The sequence below is a fragment of the Equus asinus genome, chromosome 3 (genome assembly GCF_041296235.1).
Source record: "Equus asinus isolate D_3611 breed Donkey chromosome 3, EquAss-T2T_v2, whole genome shotgun sequence".
Taxonomy (NCBI): domain Eukaryota; kingdom Metazoa; phylum Chordata; class Mammalia; order Perissodactyla; family Equidae; genus Equus; species Equus asinus.
The window spans coordinates 145,728,059-145,753,598 of NC_091792.1; the positions used below are offsets into that span (position 1 = coordinate 145,728,059).

General features: G+C 40.1%; 1 protein-coding gene across 8 annotated transcripts in view; it reads left to right on the forward strand.

Annotated features, from left to right (window-relative positions):
- KCNIP4 (potassium voltage-gated channel interacting protein 4) overlaps nucleotides 1-25,540 on the forward strand; it is a 1,061,619-nt gene that overhangs the window by 939,712 nt on the left and 96,367 nt on the right. For 7 of the 8 annotated variants that reach the window (XM_044767769.2, XM_070506137.1, XM_070506136.1 and 4 more), the window contains exon 2: nucleotides 11,868-11,992. In XM_044767769.2, the coding sequence (XP_044623704.1) occupies nucleotides 11,868-11,992 (125 nt within the window). The remainder of the gene's footprint in view (nucleotides 1-11,867; nucleotides 11,993-25,540) is intronic. The other variant, XM_070506139.1, reaches the window with a different exon arrangement.

Below are 25,540 nucleotides of genomic sequence, written 5' to 3' on the forward strand. Positions count from 1 at the left end.
AATAATAGCAGAAAGCATGCATGTGGATTCCTATGATGCAATATGCACTATGCAAAATGCTTTATATACCTTATTCCATTTAATCTTCAGAGTAATTGTCCAAGTGCTATTATTATCTTCACTTTACAGATGGGGAGACTGAGGATTTGAGATTTTAAGTGACTTGCCCCAAATTGCATAGCTACTAAGTGGCTAAGCTGGGACCCAAGCCCAGGTCATTTAGTCAGTTGACAAATCTTCATCAATACCTACTACTTGGTAGGCATTATCCTAGGTGCCAAGGTTGCCACCATGAACGAGCCAAATATAGATCCCGTCCACAAGGAGCTTACAGTCTAACGGGGGAGATGGGGCAGAACCTGTGCAATAAATCCCCATGCCTCATGGCTCCATAGCTTTCTTCCTGTGACCTTTCTCTCAGGTCACATTCAACTCTTTTTCCACTTGGTGATGCCACATGACATTCTATGATTTTTGCCATAACCGCCACATTCTGGTCCCATTAAGATGAGTTTAGGCACTGTTGTTTGAGAGGCATGATTATATCCAAGTTGCTCCTGGCTGCTAAAGAAAAAAGGACTCAAAGACAGACACCACTTTTCCATGAACAAACGTTTTAAAACATGCAGAATATGTGAAGACCATTGTGGAAACTGTGTCTGTGTTCAATGAATGTTAAATATATCCATACAGCTCAGTTATTTTCATCTTGATGAACACTACCATAAGCAGGAAGCTCCGAAACATGTTCCCAGGGGGCAATACCTACCACCAAAAGTAATTCTTAAAAACTGGGTAATTTCTGGTATGATCTTGTTCTGGGCTTGCCTACTCTGGAGGCCCCAACACTCTCTGGCCCTTCTAATACCTTTATGTATTCTTCCATTCAATAGAAGACTTACTATTCTCTGTCAACATTTACTCCCTTAGCGACGTCGTTGAGTTTCATGGTCTGAAATTTGACTTATATGGTGAGGACTCTGACACTTACACCTTCAGCCCAGACTGTGCTTCTCAACTCCAGACCCATATATCCATCCACTCAGTTGACAGTTCCAGTTGGATTTCCTATTAGTGACTTTCCACTAGAATTTAAGGTCATCATGAGCAAGGATTTTGTTTTCTTTGTTCATTTCAGTGTCCACAGTGCCTTGAACAGTGCCTGGCCCATAATAGGCATTCAATAAATATTGAATGAATGAATGAACTGTCTTTAATGTCCAGAACCATGCTAGGCATTAGCAGTAACTAGATAACTGAGATACATCTCTTGTCTCCAGAGGTTCACATTACAGAAGAAATGACAGGTATTCAAGCAGATCAACGATATACAAAGCAATCAGAGTTGACAGCACACATTACACATGCTGCATGCGAGTCTGAGGAGGCCTTTCCTCTGTGAAGCCCCATCCCAGTGAGATAAGCATTAAAGAGAATAGAGAGAGAAGGTTGAGGAAGAAGAAAGGCAAATCCATGTAGCACAAATAGTGGGAGCAAAAGGATTAATGGTGACAATGCAGGCTTGTCCAGCGAATAGCAAATTGTCCAGGTTATTAGATCATAAAGTGCGTGGGAGGAAATGACAGGCAATATAGCTGGGTAATTGCCTCAAATTCCATTCCAAAAAATGGTCCTTATTCTCTTGCCAATAATAAACTGGAAGACTATAAAAGGTCCCAAAGGAAACTGTGGTTTCCAGTGGATCCCATGATCAATAATTGCTCAGTTCAGAGTCTCTACAAAAAGAAACCACGGGGTGCAATTTTTAGGGCAAGGGCTTTGATGACTGATGGAATTATTCTTGCTGCGTGTTGTTGGACAAGTTATTCAACTACCTTGTACGTCAATTTAGCCATCTAAAATGGGGAAAATAATACTCATCTTAAAGGACTTTTTAATAATTAAATGAGATAATAATAATTAATATTTTAAACACTATGTGCCAGGCTCTATTTTAAATGCTTCTGATACATCTTTTCACTTTGACCTCTCGACAGTCCTTTGCAGTAAGTCCCATTATTATCCCCCTTTGATGGATAAAGAAACTGTGGCATAGAGAGACTAAGCCCTTGCCCAAGGTCGTATAGCCATAAGAGTCAGAAAAGGGATTCAAACTCAAGAGGTGTAGTAACAGAGCCCTCATTCCTGAAGCGAGGACTAGAACAATGCCTCACTAGTCTGTATGCAGTAATTACTAATAATCATAATCATTGCCCTTTATTGATCAATTACTATATGTCAGTAATTCAAGCAATCTTTCAAAACAACTGTATAAAATTGAAACAAATATTATCCTTAGTTTGGAGATTTTTAAATTGAGGCTTGGAGAGGTTAAACACATTATTCAATGTCAGCAATGAGAAATAGACCCAGAGAAAACAAAAATTTGGAGCAACTGAATAATTTGCTAAAATGAGTGGTCCCAGACACAGTTTTGCTTATCGTGTTAAGAGTGACACTAGACGTTACCGTAATCAGTACAAATACTACTACAAATAATAACACTACTGCTATGATTGAGTATTTACCCTGTGCCAGACATGTGTACCATCTTATTTAATGCCCACAGTCACCTTGTACTATAATATCAGGTACAATTTTGTATTCATTTTTATGCCTTTGAACATATGGGAGAATTAAGGCACAGAGATTTTACTAACTTATCCTAGTCACACCATAAATGTCCCCCCGGACATTTGGACTAAGCAGTCTAACTTTCTCTGAACCAAGAAACCAGCTTAAACCTAGAAGAAACATAGCAAAAACCAGATGACTGCTCAGTTTTCCTAATACTCTGTTTTAAACACGGCAGTGATGGATAATGTGTGGCAGAATATGATTACCATCACTGATATTAGGTCCAAAACGTTCCCCTAATATGCCACCAAGAATTTATCACTAAACTTACCCAAATTCTTTTTAATTCCCTAGGTAATAGATTCCATCTATTTACTATCGACTTTCTAAAGCAACACGCAACACAGTAATGTCATGAATCGGGCATTGTATTTTGCTTAAGGAAAATTTCCAAATGCTTATTCCTTTACAGTAGATTGTTTAAATGCAAGATTTTTAATTAACACTCTTTTAAAAACGTATCACCTGCACATCACCTTCTGAAATAAAGAAAATGGGAGAAAGGCTTTTCCTACTGATTAAAGATTTGGTGGCTATTTTACTGTTATCATTATTTGCTGTAATATGCACATGTGCCTTTTCAACTTTATGTTCCCCTCTTTGTTCTCAGGTAATTAGGTGTCACTTCTAGACTTTGCAGTCAGTAAACTTGGGTTTAACTCCTGATTCCACGGCTTCCTATTACTGGGTCTTTCATAAGTTACAACATTGCTCCCAACAGTGATTTCCTTGTTTGTAAAAGCAGGGTGACATTATCTGTGCACAGAGTAATCATGATGTTTAGCTACAATAATGAAAGTGAAAATAATTTTGTTTACTACGAAAAGCCAGCCATCAAATGTTAGATATTGTCACTGTGGCTTGTGGGCTCCTTATAGCTTGTGCCCCATCTCCCCCATGCCCACCTGCGTCTGATATGGAGTTAGAAGCTTATTAAAATTGTGAACAGAGTGAGGATGGGGACACTCTTATTAATAAAAGACATTGTGACAGGCATTCAGCAAAGTGCTGGCCTAGGAGTCAAGACGATCAAGGTCGTGGCTCAGTTCTTCCACTGATGTGCCCAACGCCTTGATTTACAACCACTAAAGCTAAGGCTCTGATTTGAATACCATTTACAAAGTCAAGAGACTGGATTCAAGGCCACTTTGAATTCTAACATGACTCTATTTTCTGCTTTGAGCCCTTTGCTACTAATTTTCTGATTCTTGGTTGGGCATGTGATTTCTAGGTAGGTGGGGCATTATCCTCCCTCCTTTCCTATGGCAGGCAGAACAATACAATGGTTCATTACGTGAACTCTGGAACCAGACTTTCTAGAGTTCGTACCCTGGCTTTGCTACCGTGTGACCGTGGGCAAGTTACTTAATTTCTCCGTGTCAGTGTCTTCATCTACAGAACAGAATATGGCATCCATAGTGTGCTGATCGGGACTTTAGGAGTTAACATACATAAAGTGCTCACAGAGCAAAGGCTATAAAAAGTGTTGTGCTATTATTATTCGATTTTTAGGACAAACAGGAGAAAGTCTGTCAAAGTTTAAGAGAAACTTTTGTTAGGGCATTTTTAATTTAGTGAACTATTACGTGCTATCCTTCTTTATCTCTTTCCATGTTTCACTACTTTTTAAATTTTCTCTTTGATCATAGTCCCTCTCAGCTGTTGCCTTTCCTGACTAGAATTTCAATCTTTTGGGTCTGCCTTCGTGTGTAAGTTCAGTCACATTCCTTGATTCCTTCCCCCAGCCCAGCATTTTTATTGTAGATTTTCCTCTCTGTCTATAATGACTGGCAATATAATTTTTATTTCCCTCATTTACCAAAAAGCAAGCAAGACCCTACTAGCTGGGAAATAATAGTGCCTATCATAAGGAACCATTCATGACTTACTGTAGTAATAACATGGTTAATGCTAATAATAAGCCTTCCAATTAGGTGATTATATTTTAAAATTTAAGCTTGTGTGAAAGAGTTATTTATGTTTATAAATAAGGTAGAGACAATCGATCCATAAGTGCTGTGAGAATTAGTTCTAGCAATTTTCCTCTGTGTAGTTATATTTTATAAGTGGTTGAATACAATCATGAAATTGCAAATTCAAGTTCTCCTGGAATGGAAATTGCAATGTCATTGCCAACGATCACCTTTAATAGAAGACGTTCAAAATACTTGGCTGTTTTCAAAGTACTTTTCATTTTCCATGTGATATATGGATATTAAATAGGATAAAGTACTAATTATAAAGGGCTTTTTTGGTCCTAATATGCTTTTAGGGCCAGAGTTAAAGAAACACATATCTGACACAAAAATTTAGGGGTTCAGGGTGGTCTGGGAAGTGCTAGGCCCCTGCAGTCTTTCCGATGGGCTGATTTCTTTCTACTCGTGGTCTGTGCATGATCAGCTTGGAGTTAATTGCTCATATACCCTCCATGTGCACCTGAAGATAGTTTCTGGTGGGCGGATGGGTGAATGGTTGTGAAGAAAGGAAGAGTCAAGAGGGCTCCCAGGCCTTCACATTCTTGAGATAAAGCATTTAAAATTCAAAAAGTTTAAAGAGTTGCTTACAAGGCCTGGCCCAGGTTTGAACTCTCCATCTGAAGAAGTCAAATTATAGAAGGAAAAAGAAAGACAGATTTCTATCAGATCCCATCTCCCCTAGTTATCAGTGGTGCAGCTGTGCGGGGTTGAGCACATTCCTTAACGTCTGAAAATCAGTTTCCTCAACTGGTTATAATTCCAACCCCTTGAGCGTTGTGAGGGGTGGAACTCAGGAATGGAATGCACTGAGTATATGGCATCTTATCCGTGCCCATACAAGTTTTTAAAGTAGAAAAGAAGGGAAGAAAGAAATCACTTCACGTTGTTGCCATCAAAAATAGTTTTGGAAATCTTCCCCCAAGCAGCTTTATCTTAGCCCTGATGTATCAGACTAAAACATTAAACAACAAATAACATCTCCTCCTTATTCTAGAAGTTTTCAGGAGTAGTTTCCAAAGATACAGTCAAGAATCTTGCAGCATTGGGCTGGCCCAGTGGTGCAGCGGTTAAGTTAGCACGTTCTGCTTCAGCATCCCGGGCTTCGCCAATTCAGATCCTGGGTGTGGACCTATGCACGGCTTCTCCAGCCATTCTGTGGCAGGCGTCCCACATATAAAGTAGAGGAAGATGGCCATGGCTGTTAGCTCAGGGCCAGTCTTCCCCAGAAAAAAAGAGGAAGATTGGCAGCAGATGTTAGCTCAGGGCTAATCTTCCTCAAAAAAAAAAAAAAAGAGAAGAAGAAGAATCTTTGAGCATTGCTTAGTGTGATGCTAAAATCTGGAGCAAAATTAGTCAGATTCTCTTCCAATACCTACCACTGGACCAAGCTTCTAAATATTTAATAATATGCATCATTAGAAGGTATTCATCCTCATCATGATGTTATTGCCATAGGATCAAGTCACTATTAAACCAATTCCATTAAGAGTAAACATTAGGAGTAAGGGCGCAAAGTATTTTTATAAATGAGGTAAAGCAATATAAGTCAAGTTGGCTGAATCTTTGGCTAGACAAATCAATTTCAGCTCAAATAGAATTTTAAAATTATAGTGTTTATGGATCTTTTTATAATGAAAAATGGATACATTTTTTAAAGAAAGGTCATGCTGTATTGAGAAATGGACCTCCTGTAGAGATATCCACTATGCTTGGGATGCTTCAAATAGTTATTCATTGATTTCACATTTTTTATTGAGCATTTTTAGTATGCCAAACTAGATGCTGTTGCACCAGGCTAGCCAGTATTCTGGCAGGTCCTGAGGAAAAGAATGTGGCAACAGCCCCACAGTGTTCCCTGCTATGACAAGGCAAGGACTCATCTCTGTGTGCCCAGCCTGGGTTCTGAACCCACTTCTAGAATGGAATAACATTGTTCTTTGTAAAATGGTTTTATTTCAGCATTACAGACCTTGTTTACAAACAGGTGTATTAGGAAGGCCGGCCTCGCACTCATAGTTGTTTGTAAAGCAAGACGTTCTGTAGTTAAGTTCTGGAGGGGATGGTTTGACCTCGGATAAAGTCAAATTTGCATAATTACGAGTCCAGCTGTAATAAGCTTCTACTGGATTTTAAGAAAGCTGTGAGAAAGGGGAGAAAGATGCCTATTTTTAAAACTCGTTCTGTTGTTCCCAAGTGATTTGAATTCCAATTTCTAGCCCAACTGTGTCACAGCTTCAGGGGACTGTTGACTCAGACATAGGACAGCCTTGGCCCTGAGACACTTAAATCTAAGGAACAAAGAACAAAAAGGAGACGGCCAGGAAGCTCAAGGGTGTCTAGGTTTGAGAATTTGTTGTCTGATTAAAATTAAATCTGTTAGAAGAAACATAAATTAAAATACCACCCTATTTGTATTCAGCTTGTCTCAGGATGCAAAGCAGCCCCAGAGTGAGCAAGTCAGCAGGACTCCGCATTGTCTTACCTTGGCAGAGGCCCAGAGACGATTCAGAGGCCAGGTGGGCTAGAGTCCCACCTGGTTCTGCTTTTAAGCCCAGACAAACCTCTTAGCTTCCCTGACCCTAAATTTCTCAGTGGTAAAATGTGAAAAAGCAACCCTTTGGTGTTCTTTCCAGCTCTGAGATCTCATGGCTTCCGCATCTTTTTCTCCGTGTTTCTAAATCAGCACAGCATCCACCGCCATCATAGTGATCGCCTTGAGGCGCCGGGCACATCCATCCTGAGGCACTGGGGATTCTATGGCCTCCTGGTCTGTGGTTTCAAATCTTCCATCCCCTAGGATCTAGGACCAAAAAATGTAACTGCTACCATCTCTTAAAATAGCATATTGACTGAGCCCACGATCTTTGGTGTCAAAAAGCCAGAGGTCAATTCCCAGCTCTGTCACTCACTAGCCATGGCCTTGCGTGAGCTATTTAAGTTCTGTGAGTCCCAGTTTATTCCTTGTAAACGCTGGGCAATAACAGATATCTCATAATATTTTGGTCGGCATTAGAATGAGATAATATACAGCCAGGCTTAGATCCAAAGCTCTAAGGGTGGTGATTTTTATTAATAATCTCAGTAAATGTTTAAAACGTTGGACTTTAGGGTGCTGAAGACACCTACCTGCTTCATGACTAACTGACTATCTGATCTTGAGTAAGTGACTTCGACTCTCCAAGCCTCAGTTTCCTCATCTGTAAAATAGGGATCATAATCCCTCTCTTGAAGGGTGTTGTAAAGATTAAGTGATGTGGTTGGCTAGCAAACTACCCAGCACACTGGCAAACTGTGCACAACAAAACCTGCTTTTATTAGTGCTGTGTGTCATTTGAAGATAAGTGGATGTATGTGTCTGCTAGGGCTGCCGTAAAAAAATGACACAGACTGGGGGTCTTAAACAACAGAAATGTATTTTCTCACAGTTCTGGAGGCTGGAAGTCCGAGATCAAGGTGCCGATAGGGTTAGTTTCTCCCGAGACTTCTCCCCTTGGCTTGCAGATGCCTGCCTTCTCACTCTATGTTCACATGGCCCTTCCTCTGTTTGTGTGTATCCCTGGTGTCTCTCTCTTTTCTTATAAAGACGCTAGTTGCATTTGGTTAGGGACCCACCCTTATGACCTCATTTAACCTTAATTCCCTCCTGAAAGGCCATGTCTCCAAATATAGTCATTTTGGGGGTTAGGCCTTCAACATACAAATTTTAGGGGGGACACAATTCAATGCATAACAGGGCCAGAATCTAGATTGCAATAGATTAAAAAGAGAGCCGGTGGAAGAAGATGACCCAGCGGATATAGTCAACTTTTCTGAGACATTTGACAGTGCGAAAGAGGAGAGGAGATAAAAATGTTATTTTTATCATTGTTATTTCTGTTGTTATTGAGAGAGAGCAGGGCAAAGTAGAAAGAACATAAGGTTTGGCATCAACTACTTGGGTGTAAATCCTGTTTCTATCTTTTCTCCTATGTCACACCTGGCCACTCATTGCTTCACCTCCATGAGGCTCAGTATCCACCTGTCTGAAAAATGGACAATCATACCTCATTTTGGAGTTATTGTGAGGATTAGAATGACATTGATAGAGTACCGAGCCCGTCTCCTGGCATATAGCAGGAGCTGGAGAAATGTTAAGCATTGTATTAAAATCCCCCCAAATGCATTCTCTTCAATGGGGCCTGAGTCACCTCATGAATTTCACAGTTCTGTGCAGATTCATGCTGTGCTCTCCACAGAGTTTGCCTCCAGGAATCAGTCTTGATTGGCTTAGGTGGTGTTGCTTTTTTAACTTATCATATGCTAGTGATTGCTGATGATTTCAGGTGTGTTTTTAGAGCCTGTCATCCTCCTAGAAATAGAAACAGCCCTTTGGCAGGTACGAGTCATTAAGAAGTAAGGTACAAGCCAGCTGGGAAAACAAGAGTCCTCAGGCAGACACTTCAAGTGTGGTGCTTTGAATATTGCATGTGATGCTCATCCTATCACACACACGTAATTCAGTTACACTGACCCTCCAGCCCTGCGTCTCTGTCTCAGTCTCAGCATCTGCAAGTATGAGACAGCTGGAGGAAGAAGCTATGTTGGTATATGGTTCAGACTGCTGTGTGGTCACAAAGGCTGAGAAGTTAATGCGATGTTTTCTTTCTTTCCAAGAGAAGGGTCACTAGGTCTGGAGGAGGTTATGCTATGATTGAAAGACTATTCAGGAAATCTGATTAAAATTTCCTCTACTTTTGCCTATGCTGTGTTTCTTGGAACAATACATAGAGAACACAGTGATTCCAAAGAAGGCAGTTAAGGTCCACCAATGGGCCACAAACTTCAATTTGAGAAATAATTTTCTAGAGGGCAGCTGAGGTTCAAGGGACTCCAAAGGAATGGAAACTTCAGCTGCAACGTCATTTGTTTATTGATTCATTCATTCATTCACCAAATACTTATTGAGTGACCATGGGATATCAGAACCTATGTTAGGTCCAGAGGATATGCATATCTGTAAGACATTGCTCCTGTCTTCCAGGAGCTCACAATGGAAAAGATAAACATGAATAAATCATAATGTGTTTTACATGCTACATGAGAGGTCAGGTGTGAGAACTCTGACCAGGGAACTATCAAATCTGCATGGTGGACAGTTAGGAAAGGCTTCAGAGAGGAGGAAGTGATATTTGAACTGGATCATAAAAGAGATATACATTTCAACAGGTGGAAAAAGAAAAGGGAAACATTTTAAGCTGAGGAAATTGTATTGTAAATGATTCAAAGGAAGCTTCCATTGGACATTTTTCAAGAAAGCAGAACCTTTCTATTTGTTACTGTTTACTTACATTAAATCTGTTCCATGACATTTATTTCCACATTGGTAACTACAGTAACTACAACACAGCTCGGTTCAGTGGATCAACGGCAATCTTAGGGAGCATCGTCTTCCTTCATCCTCTCCAGCTCTGGACCCACTGAGTAGAATCAACACATTCATTCCAATGAACGAAGGAGAAATTGAAGGAGCCCCATTTTGGCTTTTTGATTTTCCCCACAAAGCCCAGGCTGAGGTCAATCTGTTAATACTTAGCTGCCTTTCTCAGCTACTTTTAGCGATTTTCACAACCTTTAGGTGCAGGCCCTGCTTACTTTCTCATCAATTTTATTCTTGTCAGCTCAGAGTTTATTCTTGGCCTTCCCATCCCTTCATGTCTCTTCTATTATTCTTATCCATCCACCACTATTCTGCGGCTTTTCCATATGACAGTTCCAAAATAAACTATTATAATATTAAAAGTATGAAAGAAACGTTTGGTTTTATCTCTGCTTCCTCATTGTGACAAACACAACCGTCCCAAGTATTTGTTTCATCGCCGTTATTGGTCTTTTGTAAACTCCTTGAGGGCAGTGATTAGAACAGGCCAAGAATAGAGTTCCACTGACCTGCTTTTCCCTATTAAGTGGGAGCTCTGGCCCCTCACTGTGCTCAGTGAGACAGGGCAATAAGTAGGTACAGATATTAGTGAAAGGCATTATTAAATATCAAAATGACGACTGACAAATGAGACATTGAATTGGGAGTACTAGTGGTCCTAGGGAGAGAGTTGGTGAGAAGAAGCTGTTCTCCTGAGGCTCACCTCTCTGAATTGGGAGCCTATAGCCAAGAGAAAGGAATGTGATGGAGGAAAGCCATAGCTTCAGTACTGGGCCTGGACATTTCTGTTCCTCATGAGTTCCTTAGCTAAGGCGTGGAATAGACTATGGCAGGAAGAATTCCTTAGGTCTCCAATGGGCCCTACTGTGAAGAAGCTGAACCTAATTAAGGATGCTGGACTTTGAGACCAGAACATCCAGGTCCTAATATATCGTGACACCTCTCAACTTGTATTATACATGACACTAGGGCACATATGCAGATGTTACCAGATGTTATCTGTGGGGAGAAAGAGTTCTATGAACAAACACCCTTTGCCGTCAGCTTGGTTAAACAAAAATGGAATTCTTCGTTGCAAGTTTTCTCAAAGCCTTTATATTCTACTTTTTCTTCCCAAACTATGTTAACATTTACAGCATTTCCCAAATCTATATGGACCCCAAATTCTTTTTGCATAGAGCATCTTTCAGAAACTATAATATAAATATAATTCACAAAACAAAGTAAAATATTTTAGAATTTACCTGTTGCTATGGACTCCCTTGACTGCAAAATAGAGTCTAGACAGAAGTTCCCTGAGGCCCCTGTCCACCCAGTGTGCACCCATGAAGACTGGGTTTATGCCAGTCCAACTGGCAGCTGATGACTTTACTCATTTCCGCACCTGATATGACTATTTTGTTTGTAGCCCCAGGTGAAATATTTTATTTCAGTGGAATCCTCAAAGAGTATTAGCAGAGTCTTATCTCATAGTTATATGATACAAGGGTAGTACTAATTATTATTAAACTAAAATTCAATTTTGTAACTAGTACTTGGTATATACACACAAATTTCACATTTTAAGCCTGTTTGTGATTTTTTATACTTTTCAAACTGTACTGGAAAGATGCTAGTATTATAATATCTAATGACTAGAAAATATGAAAAAATATTGTGCAGAATTGTTTTAGCTTAATACTATAAACTCTGGGAAGTGTAAAGATAGTGGGAGAATCCTTCCCCTGGGAAAATCACAGATATCCAGGAAACATTTTGTTCCATTTTCCTGTGTTGCTGTGTGTAAGCTCTGGTGAGCAGTGGCTGTTCTTAAGATGCTTTTTGGGTTTCCTCCACAGACAGCGTGGAAGATGAACTGGAGATGGCCACCGTCAGGCATCGGCCTGAGGCACTTGAGCTTCTGGAAGCTCAGAGCAAATTTACCAAGAAGGAGCTCCAGATTCTTTACAGAGGATTTAAGAATGTAAGAGCTTTCTTTTTTACTTTATCTTCATACTGTTCTCAGAGGAGGATTGAGAAGTGAGAGGGAAAGAGGGAAAATATACCATGCTGTGAGAGCCGCATTATATGTACATTTCATACCAGTCATTCCTAGATGGGAATATTGTCAATATCCACATGGACTTTGATTTGCTTTGGCACAACTATGCTCGTACAATGGAGGTGCACATTAAACAAAGATGAGTATAGCGGAAAGGTTTACTCAATTTGATTTTTAGTTGGGATCTTTTTTCTTTTTCAGCTATAATGATATCATTTCAATAAGCTTCAATTTTCTCTTCATTTTTTAATTATAGTCTGGTGCTTGACTTGAACCTTGACTATAGATTGAGGCCCATCCAGAAACTCCATTTCTAGCATTGGAGAAAAGTCACTGTAAGTTTGATACCTTCTAAAAGACCACGCTGCCAATGACTCTAGGCCACAGGTGTCTGTAGGTAGTCCCTGTGTCCAGTTGTCTGTGATCTGAGTGTGCATACGATCCTCTCTCCTGAGCGAATCATCTTCAAAAGGAATGATATCCCATGTGCGCCAGAGAGTGGGGGTGAGACACAATGAGTGGTCCAGGCAATCCATCAGGCACACATTCTCACTGAATACTTGATATGTGCTCAGTATTAAGCTAGATACTGCAGGATATTCAAAAGCCAGAGAAGAGAGGCTTCTGTCCTCAGGGAGACTATCATCTGAATAAGGAGAGAAGACTTTCTGTCATGAATTTATCTGAAAGCGGTTCATCCTTAAAAGTGTCAAATGGTTGTGCATCAAATGGTACACACAGCCCAACATGTGTTATGTTCTCATTCATATGTAAACCATAATAGCTACAGGTACCCCTTGGATCCAAACTAAACTGCTTTGATCCCTCCCCAAACTTACCCCCTAACAGGCCCAATTCCATGGCCTGTAGAAGTCTGTAGTGTCCAAATGTTTCTGTTAATTCCAACCTCTTCAAATCTGACCACCTCAAATGCTACCTTTGTCCAACCTCATGCAGCCCAGATGAGAAACTCTGCCTCTTCTATGGTATCCACAAAAAAATTTACTCAGAGAGTTTGCAGTGCTAGTTGACTTTTCAGAATATTTCTATAGGGTTCCATCCTGCGTATTGCACACAACCTTCCACCATCTCTCTGACTCTATGGAGACTGTCCCTATTCCATTTCCAATCCTCACCACTCTCCTCGCCTGGGCTTTCTAAATTTTTCTCTCCTCATTACTCCTCCAAAACCTGGTTCTCTGCTAACACCCAGGCCTTTGTGGGGGTAGCCTGGGTGGGAAGGGGAGAGATATAATGGAGATGGGTGCTCACCTCTCACAGGCAGGACACTCATTAAAAGGAATCTTGATATGTCATCTTTCAAGATGACACATATAATAAACATACATAAAGAGAAAGGGGTTTTGAAAATTAGGCTACAGAAATATTAGTTATGCGAATGCTGCAGCCACTTGCAGGCTGCAGAGAGCAAGCACTTACAATGAAACAGCTGCACCGACCACTGACAACTGCAAACCACTGAGCAGCAACGGTGGGGAAGGAGAGGAGGTGAAAAAGACCAAGTTTTGGCCAAAAGTAAGTGCTAAAGGAAGGCTAATCACAGGATCAAACTTCAAAAGTATTCCTGGAACATCCTCGGATCCGATTCAGAGATCTTGTAATAAGCAAACTTTTTCCTCTGTAAGCGTGGATTGTGCAGCAGCTCCAAAATGGTTGTTGAATAAAAGGGAACTTAATCCAAGCTCTCAGCATCCCCGCGTTCCTTGACTGCTGCTGTCTTATTACTCCACTGCCATCACTCTAGGTCTCTCCTTTTGGGGTCTGGCTGCCTTTCATCCCATTTGTTGCAAATTGAAATCATGATTACTGCCATCATTAACCTTCGGAGCCAGCATCTCTGCAGCCTATCTTCTCTAAGTGGCACTTCACAAAAAATTGCTCAGTCGCCGAAGTCTGCATTCATTGCTTTCTTTGCGTTTTTTTTCTTTGCCTACCTGTCCTTTTTCTGCCTTTTCTCCTCTTCACTCTCTTTTCCCGACCTCTTTTTTTTCCCCCTTTTCCTACTTTCTGATCCATTCTCTATTTCTTCATTCCTCCATTCCTATCCTCATTTTCTACCTTCTTTGTCTCTTCTCCTTGTCCCTTCTTGTCTCCTTTCTTTCACCTCTTCTCCTTTCTTTCCTCTTTCTCTGTATTTTCTCTTTTCTCTCCATTGTTTTTTCTGTCCCCTCCCACCCTGCCCCATGAGATAAATTTCCATCAGACCTAAATGTTCCCAAAGTATATTTTATATACTTCTTTTAAAGAAAAGACTTCACAGTTTGCTCAGAAAATATTAATGAATATCTCTGATAAATCCAACAAAAGTGGTCTTTTAATTTTTATTTACCCGTAGTCAAATGTACAACTCTGATAAGCATGCCCTTAAATATAGTGAGAGAGGCACTGAAGCAGGACAGCAGCACCCATGTTTTACAGAATGGCAGCAATCTGAACCAGCTTAGCATCAGAGAAAGCAAACCAACTACCCTTGGTTTCCTGAACACCAATTATCTCAAGCTCTTCTGATCAAAAAACCATTTCCCTGGAACCAATTGAGATATTCATTTTTAATGAAACCTTTGCAAACTCCTCCCTTCTTTTTTTTTTTTGGTGCAGAAGATTAGCCCTGAGCTAACATCTGTTGCCAATCTTCCTCTTTTTGCTGAAGAAAATTGTCCCTGAGCTAACGTCTGTATCAATCTTTCTCATTTTGTATATGAGATGCCACCACAGCATGGCTTGATGAGCAGTATGTAGGTCCATGCCTGGGATCTGAACCTGCAAACCCCAGGCCACTGAAGTGGAGCACACAAACTTAACCACTACACAACTGGGCTCGCCCTTGAAACTCCCCATATTTTTTTTTTTCAAAGATTGGCACCTGAGCTAACAACTGTTGCCAATCTTTTTTTTTTTCCTGCTTTGTCTCCCCAAATCCCCCCAGTACATAATTGTATATTTTAGTTGTGGGTCCTTCTGGTTGTGCTATGTGGGAAACCACCTCACTGTGGCCTGATAAGCAGTGCCATGTCTGTGCCCAGGATCTGAATCAGGGAAACCCTAGGCTGCCAAAGCAGAGCACGTGAACTTAACCACTCAGCCATGGGGCTGGCCCCAAAAACCCCCCATATTTTGATTAAAAGGGTAAACTATTCATCAACATCTTAAAACAGTCACATTTATATGAAAGTGGCTCAACACAGCAAGGCACCACTGCATATAAAGATTACCAGAATCCTCCAATCTTTTTCCAGTCCTATATCTCTGATAGCATTTCCTCATTTCCAACATAGATTGTTAATCTGAATGGGGAAGGGGAGAAAGGGAAGACAATGAGAGAAAATTTCTCAGCCCTTCACCCTGTCTTACCCACTGAGTCACCGACACCACTACGTTCTTATTTCTCCTGCCATATGCTAAACTGAGTCTCCAAAAGTAGGCAGTTGATAGAAAAGGAGTACAGTGTACAGAAAATAGTACAGTGTTTCACAACCTTTAGTGTGCTTCAGAATCACCCAAAGGGCTTGTTGAAAGACAGATTGAGGGGCCTCAGCCTGAAAGATTGTGATTCAGTAGGTCTGAGATTGGGGCAGAGAATTTGCGTCTTTCATTAGTTTCCAGGTGATGCTGATGCTGTTGTTCTGGGGACCACACTTTGAGAATCATTACTACCATGCAGATATCATAAACTTTAGTGTCACTCGGACTTGAAAGTCCATCTCTTACTTGTTTAGGCAGCTCCCTCTGATTCTGTGGCCTGTGTGTTCTTGTCTCTACAAACTAGGATAATGATACCTACATTGCATGGATTGGGGGCTTTTATTTATTTATTTTTAGAAATTAAGATAATAAACATAAAATTCAACCAGAAGAAGTTATTAAAGTATGGCCCAAAATAGTCAGCCTCAATTTTGTGTTCTATCAAAGTGGGGCAATCATGGTTGGCCTACATCCCTCCCAGGCAGTGTTTTTGGTTTTGAGATATATAACTGTGTATTAGAAAAGATGAAAAAAATACAAGATATTATCTACACATCAACGGTCTCAAATTTAAGTGCGTGCTGCACTCATTTGGGAAGCTTTAAAAATTACAAATATTTGGGTACCATGCTTGGTGATTCTGATGTGATTGCTCTGGGAAGAAGCTTGGGCATCAGGATTTATAAAGCTCTCCAGGTAATTATAATGTGCAGCCAAGATTAGGAACCATTGAACTGGATGTGTAAGATTCTAGTTGTAAGGTACATCTATCGCAGAAAGAATTGGCATAATTAGGATGAGCCCTGTAACATCAAATACCAATGGTTAGACTGACTATGTTGGAACATTATGAGCTCCTTTATGGGTGGAATGTGTGTTTTGGGGGATGTGAGTGGATAACAGGTCTTACCTCTTATGATTCTGATTCAGTTAAGTCTAGGTTGGTTCTCAAGAATCCTTTATTATCATTCTTGTATTTTTTAACTTAAAAAAATTCCCATTTTAAAAGACAGCTAACAGAAGGTCACATTTGAGAACACTGACCTGGAAGGTCATACAAGGATCTAAGTACATGATTCATATACCGGCTTTGCTTCTTTATTTCAATATTGAGCATAACTTCAGTTCAATTTTAGGTGATCATGAATGGTCTACTGGGGCATTAAGTTTTGATGTTGCCATGCCTCTATGACATTTCCTCAATTAATTAATAATTTACAGTATATTCTTCCCATTTTTTAAGGCACAGGATGAGAGATAGTTCCAAATAGTTAGACTTACATGCTTTGGACACCTGCCTCCTTCATGTCCCATATCTTTCCCTGTTTTTTTTGTCTTCACTACTTTGTATTACGATAGGTCAAAGTACCCATTAGATTCAGATATATCTTTAAGATATCACTTTAATACTTTATGTCCTTTTTCCCTAAAAATCCTAAGTGTTACTATCCTTTTTACCTAAAAAGGAAAGATGCTTGGATTAATTTTCTATTATGTGTAGCAAATTAGCACATATTTAGTGGCTTAAAAAACCACACATTCATTATCTCACAGTTTTGAGAGTTAGGAGTCCAGAAAAGACTTAACTGGGTTCTCCGCTTGAGCTCTCATAAGGCTACAATCAAGGTGTTGGTTGGGTTGTATTTCTCTTTGAATCCTGGGGTCCTCTTCCAAGCTCATATGATTATTTGCAGAATTCACTCCCTTGTGGTTGTATTTTTGAAATTCCCCACTCTCTTGTTTGCTTGCCACTCATCTCCTAGAGACTGCCCATAGTCCCTTGCCAATGGCCCTCTCACAGGCTTTCTCATAACAGGGCAGCTTACTTCTTCAAAACCAGCAGGAAAAAGAAGAGAGTCTAGTCTGCTAAAGCAGAGTCTTATATAATGTAATACAGTCATGGGTGTGACATCTCATCCTATCACCTTTGCATATCTCAGCACTCAAGGCAAGGAGATTAAAAAGGGTGTGACTTATTGGGAGTCATCATAGAGTGTGTCTATCACAGTGATGTTTGTGAGGAAGCAGCAACCCCAGGAGCCAGCAGCTGAAGCAGCAGCTGAACTTGGTCTAAGTTGTCTCAAACATGGATAATCCCTACCCTTGGTGTTGTAGCTGAAGTCCAGACATCTCCTCGGGGATTTTACCAATAGTGGCACTAAACTTTTCCTTGATTTCTGCAAGAGGTTTGATGCTGCGGCCAAGGAACCAGCAAGAGAAAAGAGATTTTTCAACAGGTCTTTTCTACACCACTTGAAGTGTTGGAGAACTCATTGCGCTAAGATCTTTAAAAATAGATGAAGGGAAATGAGGATGAAATTACAGGGATCTACACTTTTGACAAAGTACTTTTACATAAAAAGCACTAAATCCCACTTATGGTAGGGAGGGAGAGAAGAGAGGAGCTTACCACATGCATGGGAAAGGGTGGAATATGGTAGTTAGGATACAGAAATAAGCTGCTAATTGTACAAGGCAATTGCTCTTTTGTCACGATTCTTCTGAGTTATTCCTGAGGCTTTCATAGACTGATTGTGTGACCTTCAGTAAATCACCTCATCTCTGGCAGCTCCTGTCTCCCTGTCAGCAAATTAGGGATTAAGATCTTCCTTTCCAATCATGAAGCGGAGTGGGTAATAATTGGTTTTGTTCTGCTCGTAAAAGACTCAGATAAAAGATCTTTCTTAAGTGCAAAGCATTACTCATGCAATTTAGAATCAAGGTATAAGAACAGCATTAAAATGTTATTTCCTATGCCCTAGGAGAGTTTTCTGTCAGATTTCCAAGAAGTACAGCTTTCTGAGGAGAAGGTTGTCAACAAGACTAAGTAGATAAACATGGCTGACCTTCTGACTTCCAAGGACTACTGTGAGGCAAGTGCCTTCCTGGGTTCAAGTCTTTCATCTGCCATTTCCTACCTTGGGCAGGTAGTTTAGCTTCTCTGGACATCTAATTCTCCTTTGAAGATTCAGGATATTAATACCTGTGTAGATGAGAAGTTGATGAGAAAAGTTTTGCATCACCCCTTTCATTTAGAGCGTGGTCAGTACATGTTAGAGCCCTTCAGCTCTTTCTTCTCATTCTCCTGAGCACAAAAGCAACTAAAATTCATAATGAAGACCCTGTGATGTCATCTTAAAGTATGTTACCATGAGCATGAGTTTATGTTAAATATATTCTGTGGCATTTGGATGCTCCTTGGTTTATTTGCTTCTTTTTTATTTTAAACTTATAAAATGTCATGCTGAACATTTGAAATCACACAGGGGGTGTAAACTGAAATATGTAAGTGTCCTGTCTACAATCAGCTCCCCATTGCACCTTGCTGGAGGCAACCACTCTAACTTTCTTCTTTATTTTCATAGATATTTTTTATGTGCACATATTTATGTGTGTGTGTAGAGATTCTTTTGACACAGATGGGTTTGATAATATATGTATCCTACAGATTCATTATTTTTACTTAAAAATGAGCAATCGATCGTGAACATTTAATTTCATTTTCAAACAACCATCACACCGACTTTGGTCAGGAGTTCCCTGTTTCTGGACACTTTGAGCCTGACCCGGTAGATGGTCTAGCGAATTGACACACTGACTCTCAGCCCCCTTTTTGTTTCCTTGGGGGTCCCTGAAGGGAAGGGAGCAGTTTCCACACTGCCCTTCTACTCCACCCTTGTTCCAAAGAAGGATTTACCATTGAAGGACTATACTGATCCTTCCCCAGATCACTACCCATCACTTCCCCCATTCCCCCCACACACCAAAAAAACTCAAGGAAAAAGAGAATACAAATGAACTAAGGACCCTTACTTCTGTGTAACCTATCAGCTTCCTAAAGACCATGTCCTGAGCCTGATTCACCTTGATATTCTCCAATCATAATTTGAGATATCTGGCCTATTGTCACACTCAGTATCTGATTTTGGAATGAAAATACTATGCTCTGATCACAGATACAATCAAAAGGCTACAATTGTCCTGTGTTACCAATATAATGCCTATTTTTTTAAAGAGCTTTACTTTCATTAAACAAAATAGGTATGCAGGATATTTAAGTTGTCTTTGCCTCCTAAGCCTGTCTTTTCTCAATAAATGTTACCACCTTTTATCCAGTCATCTAGAAGCTCAGCTATCTTTCTGGATTCTTCCCTTAAAAGGTCCTGCATCTAACTCATCTCCAAGCTCAGTCAATTTTCTACTTTTTGTATCTCTCACATCTACCCCTTCCTTTCCCTCTACGCTGCCCTTGCTTCTCACATGCAGCTGTCATCTCTCATCTGTTACCACACTGGCCACCCAGTCTCCAGGCCTCCAGTCTTGTCTTCCTTTGAACCATTCTCCACTGTGCAACTGAAGGGATCTTTCTAAAGCACAAATAGAATCCTGTCAGTTCCTACTTAAAAACTTAAAACCAATTAATGGCTCTTCATTGCCATTAGAAGACAGACCCAAGAGTCTTATGCACTCACGCAACAAATGTTTGTTGAGTATCTACTATCCTTCAGAACCTGAGTTAGATGCTCTCTGTACTACAGTGATCCAACTAGCCCTTGGCCAGCCAGCTCTTGCTTACTTTTCCAGTCCCACCTCTCACTATTTCCTATCACTCTGCTCCAGCCATAAAGAACTGCCTGCAGTTGACATAATTCCCTCTGAGGGGTCTTGACTTGTATTTCTGCTCCTGCAAGGAATGCTATTCCCCATGACTCCTTTACCTTTCATCAGGCAAACTTCTACACCTTCTCCACATCTCGGCTTAGATTTTATCTCAACATAACTTTTTTAATCATTTATTCTCTGAGTGCTGATTATGGGCCTACCACTGTATGAGGTATTTAGGATACACTGGCTAAAATGATGGGTAACTTCTCTTGGAGCTTACATTCCAGTGGTGGAGGTGGTTGGTGAAGGGCAAGAGAGAGAGGATAAACAGAGGAACAATTAAGGAAATATTTGGTGTTGATCAGAACTATGACGTAATGTGTTGTAGAGAGAGAGAACAGAGAAGTTCTTTTGATGAGATGGTTAGCAAAAAGTTCCCTGGGGAGATGGCACTCAATTGAGTCTAATTTCAAGAAGGACATAGCCATATGAAGGTAGAGAAATGGCATTCCAAGCAGAGAGAAGGACCAAAAATCCTAAGGCAGGAGTGAGGCAAGAGTGTCTGGAACATGGAATATTCATTTCATTTTATTATGTCTAAAAATACTGAGAAACCACTGGTTTGCAAAGGATCAGATACAATGTAGAGTAATGATTTTTAAACGATGGCTCTGGCAGGCTACTCTAAGTAGAATGCAGTATAGCGGGCAAAGTACAACAGGGAGAGAAAACTATTTCAGGAGAGTAAGGTAGGAAGTGTGGTTTAGACAAGGATGGTAGCAATAGAGGAGAGAGATAACAGGCTACAAAATACAGTAGAGGTTTAGCTAACCAGACATTACGATGGTTTGGATTGAAAGATGAAAGGAGTTGAGGACTCAAAGCTAACGCACAAGTTTTGGGGTTGAGAAAAGCTTTCTCTAACACCTCATAGAGTAGATTTGGAGATTCTCCTAATGTGCTCTCAACCATTGCACTGATTTAGGATTTCCTCCCCTATTCTCTAAGCTCCCTGAAGGCAGATACTGTTCTTTCTTTACCTCAATATCCTTTAGACTATACCTTGTATATAACAGATAATCAGTAAATGTTTGTGAACGAGTGACTCCAAACAAAAAGTTCAGGAAGACATCTCAGATAAAATTTTTATCTCCTTTTGCCTTCTTCTTTTAGTTTCCTCCATATCTACCTAGTTAGATTTAGGAGCTTTTAATTCACTCCTGGAAAAAAATCTAATGAAAAGAAAAGGGAAAAAGCATGACTTCTCTCATAAAAGAACTATACGCATTTATTGGGTTTACCAAGTGGTCCTCAAAAATGTTAAGGGCAGTTTCATATGGCAACAAAGACCTTCTTTTGATTCTATTGTAAAAGTGTACAAAGTTTTCACCCAGCAAATTATCCACGTCCCATAATGCTCATCAAATATTCTGTCAAATATGTAATGAGATTTCTGTGGCTCAAGAACCCCTCACACCTTAGCAATATATTTCAAAGATTGAAAGGAAGAGATTGGGTGGTGGCATCCAGACTGTTTCCATGTGTGTTACTCAGAGTAGGTTCATTGCTCTAACATACAGCCCCAGTATTTCAGTGGCTTAATGCAGCAAAGATCTGTTTCTCTCTCATCTTCCAATGCCATGTGGATCATTAAGAGTTGGGTTCAAGGTGGGGCCTCTGCTCCACCAACTCATTGAAGATACTCCTTCCATCTAGTGGTTCCACTATTACTTACAGCCTCAGTATCCTCCACTGAGTCAACTGCATCTGGTCTGTGGTCATGAAAAGAGAGCGAGCAAAGAAGAATGGGTGAGGCATGTTGGGCTTGCCCTGGAGTGGCAGGCATCCCTTCTGCCCACATTCCACTGTTCTGAACTCAGTCATATGGCCCCATCTGAATTCACAAGAGGCTTAGAAATATAGTCTTCCTATATACATAGGAAAAAAATAAAATTCCTCCAAATGAGAGAATGGCATGGAAGAAAGTTATATCAGAGGTTTCCAAGATCACTCCCAGGTTTGATGATTTGCTAGGAGGACTGACAAGACTCAGCATATAGTTGTACTCACAGCTATGATCTTTTCAGCAAAAGGACAAAAGGAAAATCAGCAAAGGGAAAAGGTGCACAGGGCAATGCTTGGAGGAAACCAGCTGCAAACTGCCAAAAGTCCTTTCCTAGTAGAGTCACACAGGATGTGTTTAATTTTCCCAACAATGAGTTGTGACAACACACGTGAAATGTTGTCTACCAAGGAAGGTCATTAGGCACTCAGTGCCCAAGGCTCTTATTGGGGCTGGTCATGTAGGCACCCTCTGTCTAGCATGTACCAAAATTCCAGACCCCTAGAAGCAAAGCAGGTATTCAACATAAACCATATTGCTTGCACAAACTTTTTAGGCACAGTGAGCCATTCTTATCGGGGACTGGTGGGAACTCTCCCAAACTCAAATTTCCCGGATGCCAGCTGCTGTGGACTGAATTGTATCCCTCTAAAATTCCCAATGTGTCTGTATTTGGTGATGGGACCTTTAAAGAGGTAATTAAGGTTAAATGAGGTCAGAAGGATGAGGCCCTAATCCAATAGGGCTGGAGTCTTTATAAGAGGAAGAGACACCAGAGATGCATAAGCACAAAGAGGCCATGTGGGGACACGGTGAGAAAGCAGTCACCTGCAAGTCAAGGAGAGAGGCCTTAGGAGAAACCAAGCCTGCTGACACCTTGATCTTGGACTTTCAACCTCCAGAACTGTGAGAAAATGAATTTCTGTTGTTTAAGCCCCCAGTCTGTGGTATTTGGGTATAGCAGCCCTGGCAGACTAATAGATCAGTCAAGGGCCAACCTTTCAGGCAGACCTTTCTAAGGACAGCAGTCTCAGTCCTGTGATGGTAACTCTTTTCTACACAAGAGTGCATATATTTTGGAGTCAACATGATAATGTGATTAGGTCCCAGTTCTCCCTACCACTGGGCAAGTTACCTGACCTCTCTGGGCTTCACTTTTATCTCATCTGCAAAACTGGAGAAATAACATCTCACAGATGCTTTGCAAAGATAATGAATGTATAGCACAGAGTACAGAACCTGTCTCATGATGACATTCAAAATATAGATATTATTATTATTATTCCTTTTACTATTATCATCATTAGCACCATCGTCATCACACTGCTTCCCTGAATTGTGTTATCGGTCTGGAAGCTCTTTCTTAAAATGTCTTTGCCTCACACCCTTGCCTAAGGACAAATTTGGAAATAGTGCACTTTATTTTGGTTTGATTTTGCTCTGTCCTTTGAATTCTTGGGGAAACTGAAATAGTCTTTCTCAAAATGACTTCCTCACTGGGATTTCGTGAAAATCAAAAGAGATAACATAATTTGTGATGTTTTAAACATAAAATGCAACCTAGAGATGTAGGTAATTTTAAAAAACAAGTTACATAAAAGCAAGCCTTATATAAAGCAAAAATTCTCAAGAAACATTTCTCATATCTCTAAGATTTTTATCCATTTATGCACAACAATCCTGTAAATAAATTAAAGATCAAACTTTATTTTACTCTCAAGGCACAGGTGGGTTGGTCCAGGCTGATGGGACATTCAGGGACCCAGGTTCCTTCCAACACATTGCCCTGCTATCCCTTGGCTAGGCTACTGCCCCCATCTGCATTGTGTAAACTAGGTCAGTGTCATGGTCATGTCTGGAGGGAAGTGAAAGAGCCATAGACTGGGGGTAGATGACTGGTCTTAATTTAGAGATAACACGAAAGTTATATATATCACTTTCACCTATATTCCATAAGTTCATTAGTCATATGAACCAACCAACTCCTGGGGAAGCTAGGAAATGAAGCCTCTAGTTGGACAGCAGTATAGGTAGATAGAAGGAGAAACTGGATTGAGGGAACTACTGCACCTCGTAAAAGCCAATAAAAACTCCTTAATAGTGAACTTCTCTAGAGAACATCCTTATGATTTCCTAAGTTTGTTCAGCTAATCCTCCTAAGGCAAATTTTTAGTCTGGAAGAAATATGTCAACTGATCTTTCAATTCCTGTATCACTTGAAGGATCAAGATTTTAAAAAAATAAAGTCTCTGTCTTCTGAATGTTTTGAGGTTTCCTACTTTCCTTAGCACTGTACATCAGAACTGTACACACAACAAGTGCGAAAGCAGCTTCATCCAAGGAGGTTTGTTAATACAATTTGTTGTTCATGGAACCCAGTCTCCACAGCACAGAATCCAAGCACAGGGTGGTAGTAAGACTACCACGCAAACCAACTTCAACAGCATTATTCCTTCTCATTCTTCTTGGAAAAACTAATTGGTTCACACAAATGTATCACTGAGAGCCCAATAAATAATTTTTCAAATTCAGTACATGTTCTTAAAGAGCCTGCTGTGCAACTTTGGATGTTTTGTGGCTAAAACTAAAAACAAATCTGGGGCACCATTCATCACTGCAAGCTGCTGGCAGCGAACCTACCCCATAAAATCAGACCATTTCCCATTTTTTACAGTTCTTACTTAAATGTGTTCATTAATATAAGCCTAACTGGCAATTATTCCAGTGATCCTGGCAGGCATTCAAATCTTCATTAAAACAAAATAAGCTGCCAAAACTTTGGAAGTCTTTTCAATATTACATTTGAGTTGAGTATGTTAGACTATAAATCCTCTTAAATCTGTGTTAATTAATCTAACTTGAGGGAAATACAAAGAAATGTGTCAAAAAAAAATGAGATAGAATCAGTAATTTCCTTATTATGCACATTCTAATGAATTATGTTGAATATATGAGATTTCAACTCTCATAGAATTTTATAAGATTGAGTCAAATCTTCTCACTTCAAGCTCTTCCTGGTTATTAATCCTTTCCATAAATTTATATGGAACACCAATCACTTACTGAATACTTACTATATGCCAGAGACTGTGCCAGTATTGGGTACCTATAAATGAATAAAAGAGAACTATTCTCAACTCCTGGACCCTAGAGTAGTCTAGTGGAGGAAGTGTAAAATTAATAAGAAAGGAAAAAAGGATTAAGTGCAAATTGTGGTACATTTAATAAAGAAAAAGGACAGAATTCTGTGAGAAAACTCAAGTGAACACAGGGGACCTAGAAGGTGTGATGGTTAAATTTTATTTGTTGACTGGGTTAGGCTTTGGTGCCCAGTTGTTTGGTCAAACAGTAGTCTCGATTTTGCTGTGAAGGTACTTTGTGGATGTGGTTAACACCTACAACCAGTTGATTTTAAGTAAAAGAGATTACCCTTGATAATATGGTTTGCCTCATGAAAATGGTTGAAGGCCTTAGGAACAAAATCTGCGATTTCCCAGAGAAAGAGAAATTCTGTAATCTACTTTCTGGCTTACCAACCT